The sequence below is a fragment of the Theobroma cacao genome, chromosome 5 (assembly GCF_053813885.1).
Source record: "Theobroma cacao isolate CCN51 chromosome 5, ASM5381388v1, whole genome shotgun sequence".
In the NCBI taxonomy this organism is placed as follows: domain Eukaryota; kingdom Viridiplantae; phylum Streptophyta; class Magnoliopsida; order Malvales; family Malvaceae; genus Theobroma; species Theobroma cacao.
Window position 1 is genome coordinate 45,481,741 of NC_142643.1, and position 20,451 is coordinate 45,502,191.

Here is a 20,451-nt window from a genome sequence, read left to right on the forward strand (position 1 = left end):
AACCTTTCGATTTGAAATGAAAGAAAGAATTTTGACTTATTGGATTTGGGCTTTTTTTATTCATCTAAATCCATACCATTTAAAAGTGAAAGACATGATTACATGAAATATAATTTTTTCATCTTATATATTAGTCTCATGTTCTTTTGATTAATAGTAGTTAATCAATTATTAAATATATAAAAAAAATATTTAAAAAACCTAATGCTGTTGTTAGGCATGCTTTCTGTTCATTTATCAGGTTAAAGCATGGGGCTAGCTCACAGAAGAGCACCCCATGGTCATGCTAGTTCCGATTGAGTTCTTCCTGGTGGGGTTTGGCTCCATAAACAACTGCATTTGGCTACCTCATCAAGTAAGTATCAACATAACGTTGACTGGAAGCCAATGAAATGGTTCACATTATATTAATGACCGAATTTATGGACAAAATTTGATTAATTAGAAATTAATCAATAAAAATGAAAATAACATCAATTTTATTAACAAAATTATCCATCGATAAAGTGATAGGTCGAGCAAATTACCGACAAAATCTTCTATCAACAAAGTAACCACTCTGCATCCGAATATTTAATTGATTGATTGGTGCATTATTTTCTACTTAAAGAATAAAATTCAAATTTTTCTCTTTCAATTATATAAAAAAAAAAAAAAAAGTAGCCACTCTTTTCTCTTTCTCTGCTCTTTCGATCACGTGCAGGCTTGTTTTCCTCTCTCTTCTCGTTTGGATAAGTTCATATAAAAAAAATTTAAATAAAAATTTATTTTTAATTGTATTGTTATTGTTAGTTGTACTTTTTTTTTTTCTTGTTTTCCTTTTTTGCTGTCATATGGGTTGTTCCCAATGTGTCGCTGATACTTTGATTTGATTAATTTGGCAGCAATTCCCCAAGGAAACATTGCCAGCCTAAAAAAGTGAAGCAAACTTCAATTTGTGCAGAAAAGTTTTTGACCTTTTATTCCTTTTTGTCATTTCCAGCTCATAATGCATAATGTATTTGGACACATATATATGGACTCATGAATTTTGAAATTATAACATTTTTTATCGTTTTTTCTACACATATAGACCACTTTCATATTTGTAAAATGATCTCACAACACTAAAATTAGTGCAATTTTAGTGTATTAAATGAGAAAAATATTTTTTTTCAAATATTATTTTAATTAACCATAACTAGCTGACTATATGGTTGGTGCAATTTTAATTGTAATATCTAATAATTGAATTCAGTAACGGAGTCAAAATTTTACGTTTAAGACGAAAATAACGTCTATAAAATAATCATATTAAGATGAAGATAATTAATATTTGTTTCTCTCTAACTTGACTTAAATTAATCATGCTTAGTAGCCAAAATAGGAGATTTGCTAAATACTACTGGACAATAATAGTATTAGGACAATCATGTTTCCTTTTCTGGGTCGGTGGTTGAGATATGCATATGCCTCACCTGCTCATCAACTGTTCAATTTAAAAATGGTATAAACCAATATCTTATTGCCACTATTATTATTATTTTCCTTTTTTACTTGACTCAATCATGTTAACTTTATGATGCACTAGCCAAAAATAATCACAAGTAAATTGTGATTGTCGTGTGGGAGATTTGCTTAGTAAAATTCTGCTGGACAATGATGGTATTGAGACTAGTGGGAGACTTTGCTAGAATTAGCTGCATGCACATGAAGCACCTGGCCTGTTTAATTTTTTTAAAAAAAAGTATACATTTTATTATTTTTTTTATGCTAAAAGTTTTCGCAGGGTTCAATTTCCTTGTAATTGTTTTGTTAATAGCAATAAAAATAAAGTATAGCAAGGCGGGAGACTGAAACCTTACTTCCAGAATTACATGAGCAATAAGGGATAGACTTCCTAGTACAGGGATTACCACCTTTGCTATAATTTTTAGTGATTTTATTACTTGTTGTGCTTAACTTGATTAAAATCGTGTTAATATATATGGTCGACAAGAAAAAAAAAGCATGTGTTAATTGTCCGAACAAGAGAAAAAACAGGTTTATGTAATTGTCCGAATTAATAAATAGTGAATTTTTACGTAATTTATGCTATAACATTATGTTTGGTAAAAGATAAAGAAAAGAAAGAAAGAAGGGCAATGGATGCACCTAAACCATCTTCTTTTCTGCTGCAAGAGGGCAGCATAGAAGACATTGGTCACTGTCTCACTGAGTACAATGTGTCATGAAATGCATGTGTAAACTTATGAAACATTTCTGCTCCACAAATTGAATAAGTGTTGTCTTCTTATTTTTGGAAGAATTGGATTTAAAGAGAAGAGAAATGTACAAATCCATCCAATTCCCTTCTCTCCTCTCATTTTCCTCTGACCATACCATGAAATGATGGGAAAAAAAAATTTATCTTTCCTTCCTCTTTCCCTCTTACCAAACACAATAATGTACAACTCATTGTTTGAATTTTACTGCTAGACAAGATGGTTAGTTAGGATAGTTGAAGATTAGATGAAATTAATGAAGAGAGAATGAAGCACTTGCTTTAAGAAGGGTTGATTCTTGTCTTGATATACAGTACAATACAGAGAGGATACAACACATATTGTCCATAGGAGCAAAAAGCAAAGATAGTGGAGAGACGTTAGGAGTTTATGAAAATATTAGTCAATAACATGCAAGGAGATCTGGAAAAGATGTTGGGTTGAAAAAGATATATACATCAAATTTTAAGAATGGTAGGTGTAATTTGCTCTAAGCCTCAAAATGAATAATGTATACGATGAAGGAAAAGAAGACTACAAGTCTATGACAATAACATTATACGTGACGATGTGTTTCATGTGCATTTTCATTTAAGGAAATTTTAATAATATCTACCTCTATAAATAGGGATGGAAATCCTCTGCCCTTATATTGTATCCCTTTCTCTACTCCGTTCATATTTGTTTACCACGTGTCTCTTAGATTATGTCTTTTTTTAACTTTGATTAACTATATAAAAAATGTTAGTTATCGGCAACTTCATTTTTGGCTGGTTTTTTGAAGTTTATAAATTTGATTGTTATAGAATAAATTTTAGGTTGTAAAAGTTGTATAACTTGTGTTAGATTCAGTTGGGGGGAGAGAGAGAGAAACAAAATTGCAAATTAAATAGTTGTAGAGTTTACATGCTGTAAACTCAAAAAAAAACTCAAATTTATAAAATAGCAAAAAAACTTAAAATACAATCTAGTAATTCAAAAAACCAAAATCTACAAAATAACATAAATCTCGACAAGGTACTCGACTTTTCTTTGTATATTTTTTTAAAAATAAAATAAAATTCTAAATTTTCTGAATTAAAAAGAAAAAGCCAAGAAATAAAACTCCATAGAAAATCTAATTTCCAATTTTCAAATCCTCTTTAACTCTTCTAGCCCTAGGTTTCCTTCCGGCGCTAATTCCCTTTTAATAAAAAAAAAATGTTCTCAAATTTAGTAGTAGCTTTTATCGGTTTGGGCTAGTAAGACTTGGGAGTGGCTGGCACTCGTAATCATTAGCAAACCTGAGTCTCACATTAAGTATGCTGCTAAAGTTGGTGTTAACTTGGCTACTTTTGATTCAAAATGTGAACTTGAGAAGATTAAAAAATGGCACCCAAAATGTGCCCTGTTGATGCGAATCCAAGTCCCGGAAACCAGTGGTGCAGCATTTCTGTTCGGTTCCAAATTCGGTGCACTCCCTGAGGAAATCGTTCCTCTTCTCCAAGCTGCTCAAGCTGCAGAGCTCAATGTTGTTGGTGTCTCATTCCATATTGGTAGTAGAGCCATTAACTACCATGCATTCGAAGAAGCAATATTAGCAGCTAAAACAACATTTGAAACAGCAGCTCAACTTGGCCTTCCTAAAATGCATATTCTAAACATTGGTGGAGGTTTCACATCCGGTCCAAAGTTTACTGAAGCAGCCTCAGCCGTGAAAGTTGCTCTGCAAAAGTATTTTCCTACCGGGCCTACTACTGGCTTAAAAATTATGGCAGAACCTGGTCGTTTCTCTGCTAACGAGCCTTTCACATTAGCAACAAGCATTTTAGGGAAGCGAATTAGGAATGAGATTAAAGAGTATTGGATTAACGATGGGATGTCGGGGTCTATGAACTATTTGAAGTATGACCATGATGATGTGATTTGCACTCCTCTTGCCAACTATGGCAACAACGACGTCATAACACGCAAAGGGCTTAAGACATCCGACTCCACAGTTTTTGGACCAACATGTGATCCGGCTGATACTGTTTTGGAGGGTTACCCGCTGCCAGATCTACAAGTTAATGATTGGTTGGTCTTCCACAACATGGGCGCTTATACCTCTTCACGTGGGAATGATTTCAATGGGTTCGAAACATCAGCCATTCCAACTTACCTTGCAAACTCTGATAAAATTAGTTAATCCAAGAAAAAGAAATGCATAAGTGCTCTGGCTTTGCTAGCTCCTATAAATCACAATGGTTGTCGTGTCTCGCTCAATAAGGGACCAGATTAGTTTATGTTGGTTTTGTAACAACTGAGTTTGTTGTTCTCTTTCTCCTATGGAAGTTTAAGACTGCTCCATGATTGTCTATGGCTTTCTGTTATGGTTAAATCAAAACAGAAGTATCAAGCACGCGGAAAAGAAAAACAAAGATGATAAAACAGAGGAACTTGGTTAATATCGATCATAGCATTAACTGAAGAGTTGTACATGAATATATACATGACATGCATGGTTAACACTCGTACAAAACTACCAAGTGTTTAACATGAGATTAAGATAAGCACGCAATGCTTACACGTTTAAGGACATGTGGCAGCAACATAGACTCTGGCTTATCAAACCAGTACAACGAAGCAAAATGGACACTTGTCCAATACTAAGTTAAACAGAAACAACACTCAAAGCTAGTTTTATCTCAACACTTTCTGAAGTGGAAATAATATGTGAATTCATTGTACTAGTTATAATAAAAGAGAAATAGTTGATTGATTAAAGTTATATTGAAGTTTCCATATTAGTGTGGATCCTCAGTTTTCTAATACTGTTCAACCGTTTAAATTATCACTAGGAAAAATCATCTGCAGAATCATCCTGATGATCCTTTAATTTAAACGCCCAAAAACAGTTTGTACCATCCCCACAACCGCAAGAGGTTAGTACAACCTCCCCCAACACATAATCCGGAAGGGAACATACCAGGATACCAAGATATACATTTTCCATATTAACAACCATATTTCACCACGATGCACAAAAAGGAACAGAACCTAGCCAGGAACATGCTTTTCACCTTGTTAAGCTGCTGTATAGACAACCTTCCTTAGCAAGTCAATCCGATGCTTGGCTAACTTGTGGCTCATTGTGTGTTGATGACTTGACCATTGCCTTTATAATGTTTGAGAGGGTTGTTAGGCTTGCGTGCGCCATGGTATTTTTGGTTGCTGTTCAGATTTCTAACTGGCAGGCAGACAAGGAACTGTGGCTTAAGCTCGGGGGGAGCTATGCAACTACTGTGGTCTTGTTTTATTGTGCAGTAGTACATGATGTTTATGATTTCAGTTTACTGTTTTGGTGGCTGTAATTTTTTGTATGTTGGGTCTACAACGTTCGTGGGCAACTGATCTTTTGCCTATGAAGGTTGGCTATATTTGCAGGCTGTACCTACCAGTGAGTGAACTTGAGCCGATACATTCTAACAGGAAGTACATAGCTTAAAATCCCTCTGTTTTTTTACGGAGGAAGCTCTCCCATTGCCAACGAAAATTATAATTTTCAAAAAAAAAAAAAAGGTCAACCTGCTGCTTCATTGGCAGCTCTCAGAATCTTATTCATGGCAGATGGCACAGTTTTTGGCTCTTGCACCCACTTAAACGACGTCACGTGAGTCGCTTCCCATGAGAAGTTATTCTAGTCAATTGAAATTTTATAAAGACAAAAAAAAACCTTGAAATAATTTTTAATCATACAAAAAGGGTCATTAACTGTTCTTGTATTTCCTCCTGATGGGGTTGGTTTCCACATATCACAACTGCACTTTGCTACCTCAGCAAGTGATGGTTTAAACCCTTCCAGCCAACCCAACAAGCCATTCCTGCATGGCTCCCGAACTTGTTTCTCCCGAGGGTCTAGGGATCAAGCTTAACCCATCAAAACCCAACAAGCCATTACACGTATATAATGTAACACTCCAATAGTAGGATTTGAGTTTGAGGTAACATATTCTTTGATTGTGTTGGTGGGAGAAGGTTATGGTGTTCATTGGTATGTTAATTTTAACTTTTAAATAAAATTTATGATTATTATACTCATTATGTAATATACATAAATTTTCTACTTCTGAAAATATTTTTTAAGTTCAAAAATAGATAATAAATTAAAAACAATGAGATGCACAGATATATATCTCAATTTCTTCATTACAAAATATGAATAATTGAATATTAATCTGAGTGACACATATATATATCGACCTTTCCAATGAAAATTTTTTAAATTCATCTTTAATCAGAGTACTTCTCTTTAAAAAGGTAAAAACGTTAAATAAAAAATGTTATCTAATTATTGCTATTAGACTATTCCTTTTCTAACTTCGCTAATTAAATCACGTTTTTGAAATGGCGGGAGATTTGCAAAATTCTGCTGGACGGCATTGGGATTATCAATTAATTAATTAATTAATTAGTGGGAGATTTGCTAAGGGTTTCCTTTTTGAGGCAGGTGCCCCACCTGCTCATTATATCTATATTCAATTTGAAATTGGTATAACCTATACCTTATTGCCATTATTTTTTTCCTATCTTTAACTTCAATTAATCGTATTTTTATATGATGCAGTAGCCAAAGTAATCAGAGCAAATCATGGTTATCGTGTGCCGGCTAGATTTGCTACTTAAAATCTGCTGGACAATGACGGTATTGAGATTAGTGGAAGATTTGCTGCATGCACATCTAAAACCTGCCCTGCTTAGCGTCCTAAACCCTAAATTCTAATAATTAGAATTGTTTATAATTGAGTTGAGATACTACAAAGCCCGTGTGTAATATGTGTAGTCGGCAAGAGAAAAAAAAGAAGATAAAAGCATGTGTTATTACAATACTTTGCTTTTACTATGTTTTCAATAATTATATTTAAATCACAATCATAACATCTAGAATTTATAAGAATGTTATTAATATTCCATATTCATAAATGATAAATTTGTATACAATTCGTAATTGTGACGGGATATTTATAAAATATATAATAAAAAATTATACTAGTTTTCAAAAAAAATCAATAAATATTTAAAACTCATACTTCAACTTATAATTTTTAAATTATCATTAAGATTCATTTTGGGTTTTTTTTTACTTTATTGTTCGCCCTTTTTAGACTTATCATTGCCTTGAGGCTTTGTTTTCTTTATGGTTCACCCTTGTTAGACTTACCATTGCCTTGAGGCTTTGGCGACTTGATGATGATCCCATGAATCATGATTCAAAAGAGAGAAAATAGACTATTATTAACATAAAAGAGAGTTTATGTAAGAGAATCACCTGCGAAGATTATATTTTTTGGTATAAGTTAGCCTCATTCTTCTTCAACAGTCCATATATATAAAAATATCTTATGAAAAACTAAATGAAAACTCTTTGTTTGTTAAAATTTGGATTGATTAGTTTTTTTGTCATTTATTGTGAAAACTTTAATTATTGATACGAGCTAGCTTCACTTTTCTCTTACCGTTCATATATATATATATATATATTAAACATCTTATAAAAAGTAAATCGTTAAAGTTTCGATTATTCGACAATCCATATATATAAAAATATCTTATGAAAAAGTAAATGAAAACTCTTTATTTGTTAAAATTTGAATTGATTAGTGTTTTTGTCATTTACTGTGAAAACTTTAATTATTGATACGAGCTAGCCTCACTTTTCTCTTACCGTTCATGTATATATATATTAAATATCTTATGAAAAGTAAATAGTTAAAGTTTGGATTAATTATTGTTTGTATCATTTACTTTTTGTTAATTTATCTTTTACTTTTTAAAAAGTTATTACAAAATTAAAAAAATATCATAATTGATTTGAAATTAACAAATAATTAGAATATAATTAATTTATATAGGGGCAGAATCATTCAAACGTTCTTTTTGCTTTTTTTGCTTTTGTTCCTTTTAAAAATTAAAATAAATAATAAAAAAATCAACCAGACAATAGAAAAATATGAAATTAGAACGAAAAATGCAAGGTCTAATTAAATTTAGGTCGATAAAGTCTAAAAAATGATGGTTGGCGTTACCACTAGGCATCACGCAGTCAAATTGAACTACACAATCATTGTTTTTATCTGCATCCCATTACATCACATTCTGTACAGCATTTTCCACAAATAAAATATATACATTCAAAGAACAAATTGGCTAAAAAGTTACCTAGCTAGGTGGACAGTATGGGTGAGCATGCATGATTAGTATTTTTTATTATAATAATAATAAAAATAATAATATTCTTTTATTATAAATAGTTTACAATAAAAATAGTATACCAAATTTATGAATAGTACAAAAAATTCATACATCCACTTACAATTCACGCTACAATTCATTTATTGCTGGTTTCTTTTTTTTTTTAATTTATTCATTAATTATTTGTATTAGATATAAATATTTTAAATAACTCTTTAGCTTAACTATTAAGATCTATAAAAAATGTACCTTGTATATATATAGTTATCATCTGTTGAAATCGATTCCAGCTCGATCTAATTAAATATTATAATCTAATTAAGTAATAGTATTATATTATAATTATAATTAAATAATTTATAGATTTATCTTAACTAAATAATAGGATGAATAATGAAGGGAAAGAAAGATATTACAGGTAAAATTGTTACTTTAAATTGATTAAGTATTTTCCTTCTATTGTTGAAAGAATCTTCTCTTATTTTCCTCCTAACAGGCCAATGATATAATGGAAAAATAAAAGTTTCCTTTTCATTCTCCTTTCCCTCGTTCCTCTTCCCCTCTTTCCAAAGAGAGTAAGGTTCAACTAATTGCTTAAATTTTTGGTGCTAGACAAAGTGGTCAGAGACATTGGGAGATCTGCTAGATTTCCAAAATTTGAATAGTTGAAAATTAGATGAAGGGCTTGCTTAGAGAAAGGTTGATCTTTTTCTTGAGATAGGATCCAGAGAGGACACAACATGTATTGTCTAAAGGAGAAAAGCAAAAGCAAGTGCAGATGTTTGGAGTGTATTAAAAATTGGTCAATAACGTGTAAGAAGATTTGCTGAGAAAAAAAAAACATGTAAGAAGATTTGGAAAAGAATAAGGCATACAATGAAGAAGAAGGAAGACAAACAAGTTCTAAAATGGCAACATTACCTGAAAAACATTATCTTTGTTCCTCATACTGTGCATCATCAGATATATATCTCCACTTTCACATTGCAGAGCTCTGTAACATAAAATGTCTACCTAATAGGTGAATTCATTGTACTTGATTGTGACAACATTTGAAACAGCAGCTCAACTTGGCCTTCCTAAAATGCATATTGTCGACATTGGTGGAGGTTTCACATCCGGTCCAAAGTTTGCTGAAGCAGCCTCAGCCGTGAAAGTTGCTCTGCAAAAGTATTTTCCTAATGGGCATGCTTCTGGCTTAAAAATTATGGCAGAACCTGGTCGTTTCATTGCTAACGAGCCTTTCACATTAGCAACAAGCATTCTAGGGAAGCGAATTAGGAATGAGATTAAAGAGTATTGGATTAACGATGGGATGTCGGGGTCTATGAATTATTTGAAGTATGACCATGATGATGTGATTTGCACTCCTCTTGCCAACCATGGCAGCAACTACGTTATAACATGCAAAGGACTTAAGACAACCGATTCCACAGTGTTTGGACCAGCATGTGATCCGGATGATACGGTTTTGGAGGGTTACCCGCTGCCAGATCTACAAGTTAATGATTGGCTGGTAATCCACAACATGGGCGCTTACACCTCTTCTCGTGGGAATGATTTCAATGGGTTCAAAACATCAGCCATTCCAACTTACGTTGGGAACTCTGATAAAAGTTAATCCCTGCAGAAGAAGTGCAGAAGTGGTTTGGCTTTGCTAGCTCTTATATATAAATCACAATGGTTGTCGTGTCTTCGTTCAATAAGTGATCAGATTAGCTTATGTTGGTTTTTGTAGCAAATGAGGTTGTTGTCCTATGAAAGTTTAAAACTGCTCCATGATTGTTTACGGCTTTCTGAAATAGAAATAATAGGTGAATTCATTGTCCTTGATTGTTATTAAAAAAGAATAACAGTTGATAGATTAAAGTTGTATTTGAAGTGGCCATATTAGTGTGGATCCTTTCTTTTAGAAACTTGATTATATTAATAAGGCTGAACCATTGATGTAATGAGCCAAAATAATACGTTATCTCAACACACTTAAAAATATGCTACCTGAAAGGTATTCTGCAGAACCATCCTGGTGATCCCTTAAACACCCGAAAACAGTACATGTACCATCGCCACAACCACAAGAGGTTAGCACAACCCAACACATAATCCAAACCGGGACAACAAGATATACATTTTCCATATTAACAACCATATTTCAGCACAATACACAAAAAGGAACTCTGGTCAGGAACATGCCTTTTCACCTCGTTAAGCTGCTGCTACTGCTTGGATTGAAGTTCCCCATTAATAACCCAGATGAGTTTAATTCCTTCTCTCGCTGCCCCCTTTCCTTAGCAAGGCAATCCGCTGCTTCATTGGCAGCCCTCGTAATCTGAGATATCCTCTAGTCAATAAAAAATTAATAAAGACCAAAAAAAAAACCTTAAAATAACTTTTAATCATGGAAAAGGGTAATTAATTACTGTTTTTGTACTTTATCTTTATCATTAATACAACATCGCCCCTAATTATACACTCTTTAAGGACAGTTGATTTTCTTCTTAATTCATAATTATGTTAATGTCATTCATTATCAAGATAAACTGATAAAGAAGCTACACAACAATTATAACGAAGAAAAATCAAGCGATCATTAAGTTAATGTCATTCGTTCATATTGATCGAGAAAAAAAAAAGAAAAAGAAAAAGCCTGATATTGTTGCTAATGTGCACCCGTTGGCCATGTAGTTCCCATTAAGTTCTTCCTGATGGGGTTGGTTTCCACAGATCACAACTGCATTTTGCTACCTCATCAAGTAATGGTTTCAAACCCCTTCCAGCACAACAAGCCATCAAAACCCGTGCAGATATTGAAATTTGATGAAGAATTTAGAAGCAATGAGATGTCATAAATATATACCTCAACTTCTTTATTTCAAGATATGAACAGTTGAATACCTGAGTAGACACATAAGTTCGTCTTTGATTAGAGCGCTTTCAGTGATGACTAATGTCTTTGCGTTTGGCGTAGCTCTACTGTCAACTCTATCTCATAGTTAAGACAAATTGTTTATGTTTCTGGTTTATACCCTGCTCTGCTTTTTTGTTGTCCTTGTTTATGTCGCTTCTGAGATTTCTGTTCATTCCAACATGTTTGTGACATGCTTGGTGTTCTCTGTTTTTATACAGAATATTCAATATAGTATTTGTAAGCAGCTGCATGATCAGTACCGAAAGGCTAAACCCACTATATAGTTTTTCAGTGATTAATACAAATGTTTTGTTTATATTGTCAGATTCTATGTAATATGACTAGACAACCTCTATGGTAGCTAATGCCAGATGTGACACTCTCCTGTGTTTGTAAACCTCTGTACAGCTTCGGCTGATCCTCCCTGCTCAATACAATGTTTCAATGAAACATCGCTTTTAGTTAAAAAAAAAAAATCGTTAACGATTCCAAACAGTAGAAGCTACCTAATTATTACTATTATTTTTTGTTGCCTTTTCTAACTTCACTAAATCACGTTTTTCAAATGGTGTATTTGGCAAAAGAAATGAGTAAATCGTGACTATGCTGTGGAAGATTTGCTAAATTTTGTTGGATGGCATTGGGATTAATTAATTAATTAATTAATTAGTGGGAGATTTGCTAAGGCTTTCCTTTTTGTGGAAGGTGGATGATCAGATGAATGCACATCTCGCGACCCTACCTACTCAGTAACTTTATTCAATTTGAAAATGGTATAGCTTTTTTCCATTTTTTTTTTCCTATCGTTAACTTCCCTTAATCGTGTTTTTATATGATGCAGTAACCAAAGAAATCAGAGCAAATCATAATTATCGTGGCAGATTTGCTGCATGCAAGTGTTGCTCTCAATCCTAAACCCTAATAATTAAAAACATAAGCGAAAACTCTTTATGTATTAAAGCTTTGATTGAATAGTGTTTTTGTTATTTACTTTTTGTTCATTTGTCTTTCGTTTTTTTTAAATATTATAAAATAAAAGAAAAAAGCAATATCATAAATGATTTGAAATGGACACATAATTAAAAACGAAAATGATCAGAAATAATTCTATTGATAAAGACGATTTCAAAAGTAAGTATCAAAATAAATTTAAATGTTTTTTGTCAAAGTTAGCCATAAAATGATAAAAATGCCCTTAAAACTATTTCAAATAAATTAAATACTTTCAATTTTTTTCTCTTATCATTCGTCTGCTGTATTTTTCATTTTACTGTGCTCTTTATTTTTCTCTCTCGTTATCTTGTAAAATCATCATTGATTTATACACTAAAGAGTATAACATGAAAAGTAATAACATATTCTTAGATTTATTAGTTTACATTTACAAAACTTTCTATCGTCTCTGGATAAAAAAGTATGGTATGGTGAATAACAATAAGTTCTTAGGTTTATTAATGTTGAGTTTTTCAGTAATTCAAGTTTGATAGAATATGCCTTAGTATGTAACAAAGTGATTCATGCCTTGGCGTGTAATATCAATAGGAAGAAGGAACTTTTGACATGTAACATCTGGTGTTGAAGTTTTGATTTTGGCATGTAATATCTATTGCCGAAGCTTTGACATCCTTGACTTGTAATGTCTTCTACTTCAACTTTAATGCGTGTAACATTTGGTGCTGAAGCTTTGACATTGGCATGTAATATTTGCTGTTGAAGTTTTAGTGTGTAACATTTTTTGTTTTGGTTTTAGGTGTAACATCTGGTGATGAAGTTTTGACCAATATCTGGTGCTGAAGCTTTAACCTTGGTGTATAACATTTATTGTTGAAGTTTTGGTGTGTAACATCTTCTGCTGAAGTGTGTAACATCTGTTTAGGTTTACAGTGTCATTTTATTTTATTTTTTGTTATTAAATATGGTATGTAACTCGCTTTTTTATATTTCACTGTAATATAAACTCTTGAAATTAAAATGTGTAATAACTTTTTTTTCAATTGTAACAATATTTTTTAAAATATAGTATGTAATAACAACATTTTTAAAATATAACGTATAACTTATTCTCTATTATTACATTTTATTGGGATATAAACTCTTGAAGTTAAATATTTTTATAATAAAGATAAAAGTTAAAAAAATTGACATGAAAATGAATATATATTGAAAAATTATTCAATGGATGAAATGGATTTGAACGAAAAGAAATTATCCAAAATTCTCTAATTTGGATAGTTAGGTTTCTGATTTTTTTATTTATTTTTTTAGTAAACAAAAATTAAAATATATTGATGTTATAAAGAAAGGAGAGAGAAATCAAATCCATCAAAGCAAAATTAAAAATCAGCAGATTGGAACTTAATTTGCTAACGTTAATGCACTTTTCAAGCCTCCCTATGAACAAAGTACAACTTGCCCATGATATAGAGAATGACAACAAAAGCAATGAAACCAATACTCATGACCAGCATGATATTTGGGAAGATCTTGAGCCCTGTTCCATAATCAGTATAAAACTGCAGTATAGTCCTAGCAACCTCTTTGGAGGTCGCACTGTTTGTCATTTTTCTCTTCCTCAGGCTTGTAACTGTGACTGCACTTTCTCTTGGTGAAGCTGTTCTAGTTGCCATTTCTAAATCGACTCAAATTTTATATTGTGTAATTTGAATATAAAGAGAGTTCTTTAAGGACAATTTTGTCTAAAATTTTTTTCTTTTGGCTAAAATCAATTAAAATTAAAAAGATGGTTATTTTTTAAAACAATTTATTTTTGAAAGGTAAAAAAAATCATCCTTAATTAAAATATAACATAATTATAATATAATTAATTTATATAGAGGTAGAATCATTCAAAGGCTCTTTTTGCTTTTTTATTTTACTTTTAAAAATTAAAATAAATAATAAAAAATCAACTAGACAATAAAAAAATATTAAATTAGAACAAAAAATTCAAAGTCTAAATCTAGGTCAATAGAGTATAAAAAAAAATGTTTGTAGTTACCACTAGCCATCAATAATACTATCATTGTTTTTATATGCATCCCATCACATACCCTATAGTATTTGCCATATATAAAATATATTCATTTAAAGAACACATTGACTAATTATCTTTTTCTTTTTTTGTTAATTATTTTTAATTAAAATATTATTTATTTACTTATATAACATCGCGTCGACGTGATATGTTAACATATATCTCATCGAATGTTAACATGTTATAATAATATGATATGATATTTTTATCTTGTACAGCAATATCACATGAGCGTATTATGAGTATGGTTTTACTAATGACAGTTAAGTCAACTTTTAATTATAAAGATTTATCTTTTAAAAAATAAAAATATAAAAATTTGATTAAACGTAATAAAATATAAAATTTTATTTAATTTTTTAAAATAATTTAAATTTTTTTAAAAATATTATGTCACAAAAATATATATAATTTTTTCTTCAACCTCCTTTCCTTCCTTCCTCTTCGCCTCTTACAGAACATAGTAAGTACAACTGATTGCTTAACCTCTGATGCTAGACAAAGTGGTCAAATACAGATATTGGGAGATCTGCTAGATTTCCAAAATTTGAATAGTTGAAAATCAGATGAAGTGCTTGCTTTAGGAAGGGTTGTTCTTTGTCTTGAGATAGGATCCAGAGAGGACACAACACATGTTGTCTAAAGGAGAGAAAAGCAAAGCAAGTACAGATGCTTGGAGTATATTAAAAATAATCAAGAACATGTAAGAAGACTTGGAAAAGAATAATGTATACAATGAAGAAAAAAGAAGAGAAACAAGTTCTAAAATGGCAACTTTACATAAAAAACATTGTCTTTGCTCCTTAGTCTATGCATCATCAGATATATCTCTTCACTTTCTCATTATTGGTTATTAGAACCTGAAAATTTATTTGCAACTTCAAGAATAAATATTTAAGAAATAGTGAGATTATGAAGAAAACCCAAATCAGAATTTTCAATTTTCTGTACAAATCAAGCATCAAAACTTGAAAATCAGGGCTGACTATTGCTCTAAGTTTGTGTATATAGAAGGTTTATGTACAGTTTTTGTTTGATTATACTTTATCTGGTAGTGCAAATACATTTTGAGAGGGAGATTAGACTAACCTCGAGGGGGTGGAAGGATTTGTAAACAGGTGAAAAGGGAGTAAAAGATGGCACTGCACATTATTTTTTTTGGTTCCACTGCAGTTTTTGATACAATGGATGCTGGCTTTTCCAAGCCTTCCAGCTTTTGTATATTGTAAATGTGCCTTTTAACATTAATATAAGCTCACTACTTTTCAAAAAAAAATTGAAAGTCCAGAAACTTTGAATGTTCAAAACCAAGAGGGTTTTTCAGGTTTTTGATCAATTGGGAAAGGGCTCTCCTTGTTTGTCCATGGAATTACAGAAACTTTGAGTGCCAGGCAACATAATATCCAGAAACAAGAAGTAAAACCACTTCAAAGAGGTCCCACTTACAATGCATTAAAATTTGTGACTCAAATTTAACACACGCTGTTCCTACCATTTTCACATTGCATAGCTCTATTCTACCTAAACTTCACTTTACCTCCATGACGTGCGGTCTTTACTAACAACGTGTTTAGTGTGCGATATATTTTTGTAATGAAATTTCAATATCTATCTCTATAAATAGGCCCTCCTAATCATTTGGGAAACTCACACTCTTTTGTATAATTTATCTTCCTCTTTTGTCTACCGAGGGATCATTAATTCATTATTATCAAGTCCCAAGAGTTTCCAAACCATGGTTGGTCCAGCAATGGTGACAGAAAAGAGGGTTGCAGCAACACGCTTATCAAAAGATGAGTTGATTGCTTTCATTCAATCGATCATTTTGAATGAACAACAAGAAGAAATGGGGCCATTTTACGTGCTAGATTTGGGTGTTGTCAGGTCCCTCTTGGACGCATGGACTCTTAACCTTCCCATGGTTCAACCTTTCTATGCTGTCAAGTGCAACCCCAACCCTGCTTTCCTCAAAGAAATGGCAGCTTTGGGCACCAGCTTTGATTGTGCAAGCCGTGCTGAGATTCAAACCATTTTGTCTCTTGGGGTTTCACCTGATCGGATCGTTTTCGCAAACACATGCAAACCTGAGTCTCACATCAAGTATGCCGCTAAAGTTGGTGTTAACTTGGCTACTTTTGACTCAAAATGTGAACTTGAGAAGATTAAAAAATGGCACCCAAAATGTGCCCTGTTGATGCGAATCCAAGTCCCGGAAACCAGTGGTGCAGCATTTCTGTTCGGTTCCAAATTCGGTGCACTCCCTGAGGAAATCGTTCCTCTTCTCCAAGCTGCTCAAGCTGCAGAGCTCAATGTTGTTGGTGTCTCATTCCACATTGGTAGTAGAGCCATTAACTACCATGCATTCGAAGAAGCAATATTAGCAGCTAAAACAACATTTGAAACAGCAGCTCAACTTGGCCTTCCTAAAATGCATATTCTAAACATTGGTGGAGGTTTCACATCCGGTCCAAAGTTTACTGAAGCAGCCTCAGCCGTGAAAGTTGCTCTGCAAAAGTATTTTCCTAATGGGCCTGCTACTGGCTTAAAAATTATGGCAGAACCTGGTCGTTTCTTTGCTAACGAGCCTTTCACATTAGCAACAAGCATTCTAGGGAAGCGAATTAGGAATGAGATTAAAGAGTATTGGATTAACGATGGGATGTCGGGGTCTATGAATTATTTGAAGTATGACCATGATGATGTGACTTGCACTCCTCTTGCCAACTATGGCAGCAACGACGTTATGACATGCAAAGGACTTAAGACATCCGATTCCACAGTGTTTGGACCAACATGTGATCCGGAGGATACGGTTTTGGAGGGTTACCCGCTGCCAGATCTACAAGTTAATGATTGGCTGGTCTTCCACAACTTGGGCGCTTACACCTCTTCTCGTGGGAATGATTTCAATGGGTTCAAAACATCAGCCATTCCAACTTACCTTGCGAACTTTGGTAAAAGTTGATCCCTGCAGAAGAAATGCAGAAGTTGTTTGGCTTTGCTAGCTCCTATATATAAATCACAATGGTTGTCGTGTCTCGTTCAATAAGTGATCAGATTAGCTTATGTTGGTTGTTGAAGCAAATGAGGTTGTTGTCTTCTTTTTCTCCTATGAAAGTTTAAGACTGCTCCATGATTGTCTATGGCTTTGTGAAATAGAAATAATATGTGAATTCATAGTACTTATTATAATAAAAAAGAAACAGTTGATTGATTAAAGTTGTATTGAAATAATAGGTGAATTGTTGTTTGTAATGGCTAGGTTGCTTTGGGTTATTTTTTGTCATCCCTTTGTCACCAAGGCACATCAGATCACTCTCACCTGGTGCTTTTGCCCGTCCCTTTCCTGGGGTAACCTTCTTGTTTTCTGCGACTCTCGTTATTGACTTTGGGCTCTCTCTGCAAGTCTCCCCTGCAATACCTTTTCGTTTTACTTCACCATGCATGTGTCCGTGCTTTCTCTTGACCACACAAGAACATTAATAGCTCAAAATTATTGCCATTGTTTTTGTTCCTTTCTAACTTCATTCAATCACGTTTTGCTATGGTGTATGGTAGGAAAAATTAAGAATCGAGTAAATCACGCATGATCATCATGTGGGAAATTTGCTAAATGATGTGAGATTATTGTTAGATTTCGCTAGGTTTCTTAGGTGGCGAGGAATGTTAGCTGCATGCACATGTATCACCTAACCAGCTCACCTTAACTTGAATAGTTTTAGCTCTGCCTTTATTTTTTATTTTTTTACTAAATTATTAATTAACATATTGAGTTATTAAATTGAATTATTGAGATATAATATGTTATGATAGACTATTAGGTTGGACTGTTAAAATATAATACTTTATGATATGCTTAAATTTATATTAAAATTTAATGGGTTTGGATTAATAGACTCAATTTTTTTAAAAAAAAAATTGATAGGCTTAATATATTAGTTAGAATTTATTTGTTAGGCTTAACTAGCAATAGGTTAACCATAATGACTTTGATTTTACCAAATAATTTGAAAAATAAAACTAATTATTAAATAAAAAATTATTTTGAGAGTCATTAAAAATAAATATAATAAATAAAATTGTATTGAAAGAAATATAATTATTTAATTCTGTTAATTTGTATGTATATCTTTATTACTTAAAATTTGTAACATACATGCTAGAATGCATTGGTTATTGTGAATAAAAAATGATACATTGATGAAATTTTAAGTAAAAGTGCAACACTGTAATTTATATTTAAAAATCACATAATAATTTATTTATTTTTAAAAATTAAAATTATAGAAAATAAAATCCATATAATAAAAAAAAGAAGAACATGATAAGTAGAAGATAGAATAAAAAAGAAAAAAAGAATATGATTGATGATTCATAGAAATTTGTAAAAAAAAATCTATAAAAATTTAGAAAATATGAGTAAATAAATAATAAATAAAAATAAAAATAATATAAATTAAAAAATTAAAAAAATTTAAAATTGAGTCAAGCATATGAAATTATTTTGTTATTTTTTATTTATATTAATTATTAAATAAAAAAATATTTTGAAAGAACTATTAAGAAAATTTATTAAAAAATTTAAAAATTTTAGATAATTGATGGTTCATAAAAATTTGTGAAAGAAAATTTATAGAAATTTAGAATATATGAGTAAATAAAATAATAATAAATAATAAATATAAATAATAATAATATAAATTAAAAAAACTAAAAAAAATTAAAATTGAGTCAAGCATATGAAATTATTTTGTTATTTTTTATTTATATTAATTATTAAATAAAAAAATATTTTGAAGGGATCATTAACAAAATTTATAAAAAAATTAAAAAAATTTAGATAATATGTAAACAAATTTAAAATTTCGGGGGGGGCCCGTGAGGAGGCTCCGCCCTTCAGACCCACCGAGCTAGGTGGTGCAAAAAAGAAAAAGCCTGATATTGTTGTTAATGTGCACCCTTTGTCCATTGATAACAGAAGAGCACCCGTTGGCCATGTAGTTCCGATTGTATTTCTTCCCGATGGGGTGATTTCCACGGGCAATCGCATTTTGCTACCTCATCAAGCAATGGTGCAAAACCTTCTAGCCCAACCTTCCATTCTTACATGGCTCCCGAACTTGTCTCTCCCGAGGGTCTAGGGATCAAGCTTAACCCATCAAAATTCTTGCACATATTCAAATTTGCTGAAGAGCTAAGCATCTCGAAGCTTTATTATGTTAGGAAATGTTGTGAAAATTACGAAATTATCTTTAAAGAGTTGCCCAATATCTTACACAGGGAAGCGAATTAGGAATGAGATTAAAGAGTATTGGATTAACGATGGGTTGTCGGGGTTTATGAACTTTTTGAGGTATGTCCATGGTGATGTGATTTTGCACTCCTCTTACCAAATATGGCAGCAACAACGCCTATAACATGCAAAGGGCTTAAGACATACAATTCCACAGTTTTTGGACCAACATGTGAGCCGGCTGATACGGTTTTCGAGGGTTACCCGCTGCCAGATCTACAAGTTAATGATTGGCTGGTCTTCCACGACATGGGCGCTTACACCTCTTGTCGTGCGAATGATTTCAATGGGTTCAAAACATCAGACATTCCAACTTACCTTGCGAACTCTGATAAAAGTTAATCCCAGAGAAAGAAATGCAGAAGTGGTTTGGCTTTGCTAGATCCTATAAATCACAATGTTTGTCGTGTCTCGCTCAATAAGTGATCAGACTAGCTTATGTTTTTTTTTTTGCTCAATCAGTTTAGCTTATGTTGGTTTTCTCCTATGAATGTTTAAGACTGCTCCATGATTGTCTATGGCTTTGTGAAATAGAAATAATAAGTAACTTCATGGTACTTGTTATAATAAAAAAGAAACAGTTGATTGATTAAAGTTGCATTGAAGTTGCCATATTGTGGATCCTTGGTTTTCTAATACTGTTCAGCCGTTTAAAATTATCATTAGAATGCGATACAAGGAGCCAACTACTTGGGTTAAAATATGCTCCATGATCGTGGACTGATGCATGGGATTCCAGACCAGCATTTTTCCGCCCTCTCTA

The 20,451-nt window shown here is 32.2% G+C and overlaps 1 protein-coding gene and 3 pseudogenes across 1 annotated transcript; 3 read left to right on the plus strand and 1 right to left on the minus strand.

Annotated features, from left to right (window-relative positions):
• Positions 1-3,526: 3,526 nt before the first annotated feature.
• LOC18600233 (ornithine decarboxylase pseudogene) lies at positions 3,527-5,070 on the plus strand (annotated as a pseudogene).
• A 4,259-nt stretch (positions 5,071-9,329) lies between these two features.
• On the plus strand, positions 9,330-10,202 carry LOC108662042 (ornithine decarboxylase-like). Its single transcript, XM_018121087.2, has 2 exons — positions 9,330-9,353; positions 9,475-10,202. Exons 1-2 carry the CDS (start codon positions 9,330-9,332, stop codon positions 10,072-10,074), a joined length of 624 nt encoding a protein of 207 aa, XP_017976576.2. The 3' UTR covers positions 10,075-10,202.
• Positions 10,203-13,742: 3,540 nt separating this feature from the next.
• Positions 13,743-13,988, minus strand: LOC148762998 (protein transport protein Sec61 subunit beta pseudogene; annotated as a pseudogene).
• A 2,072-nt stretch (positions 13,989-16,060) lies between these two features.
• On the plus strand, positions 16,061-17,538 carry LOC18600234 (ornithine decarboxylase pseudogene; annotated as a pseudogene).
• Positions 17,539-20,451: the final 2,913 nt, after the last annotated feature.

What these genes read in the sequence shown, in the direction of transcription:
- LOC108662042 (XM_018121087.2), top strand. Translation starts at nt 9,330, where the DNA reads ATGAAGAAGAAGGAAGACAAACAA. An exon ending in AGAAGAAGGAAGACAAACAA is followed by an intron (nt 9,354 to 9,474) that starts GTTCTAAAATGG and finishes TCTACCTAATAG; the next exon opens with GTGAATTCATTGTACTTGAT.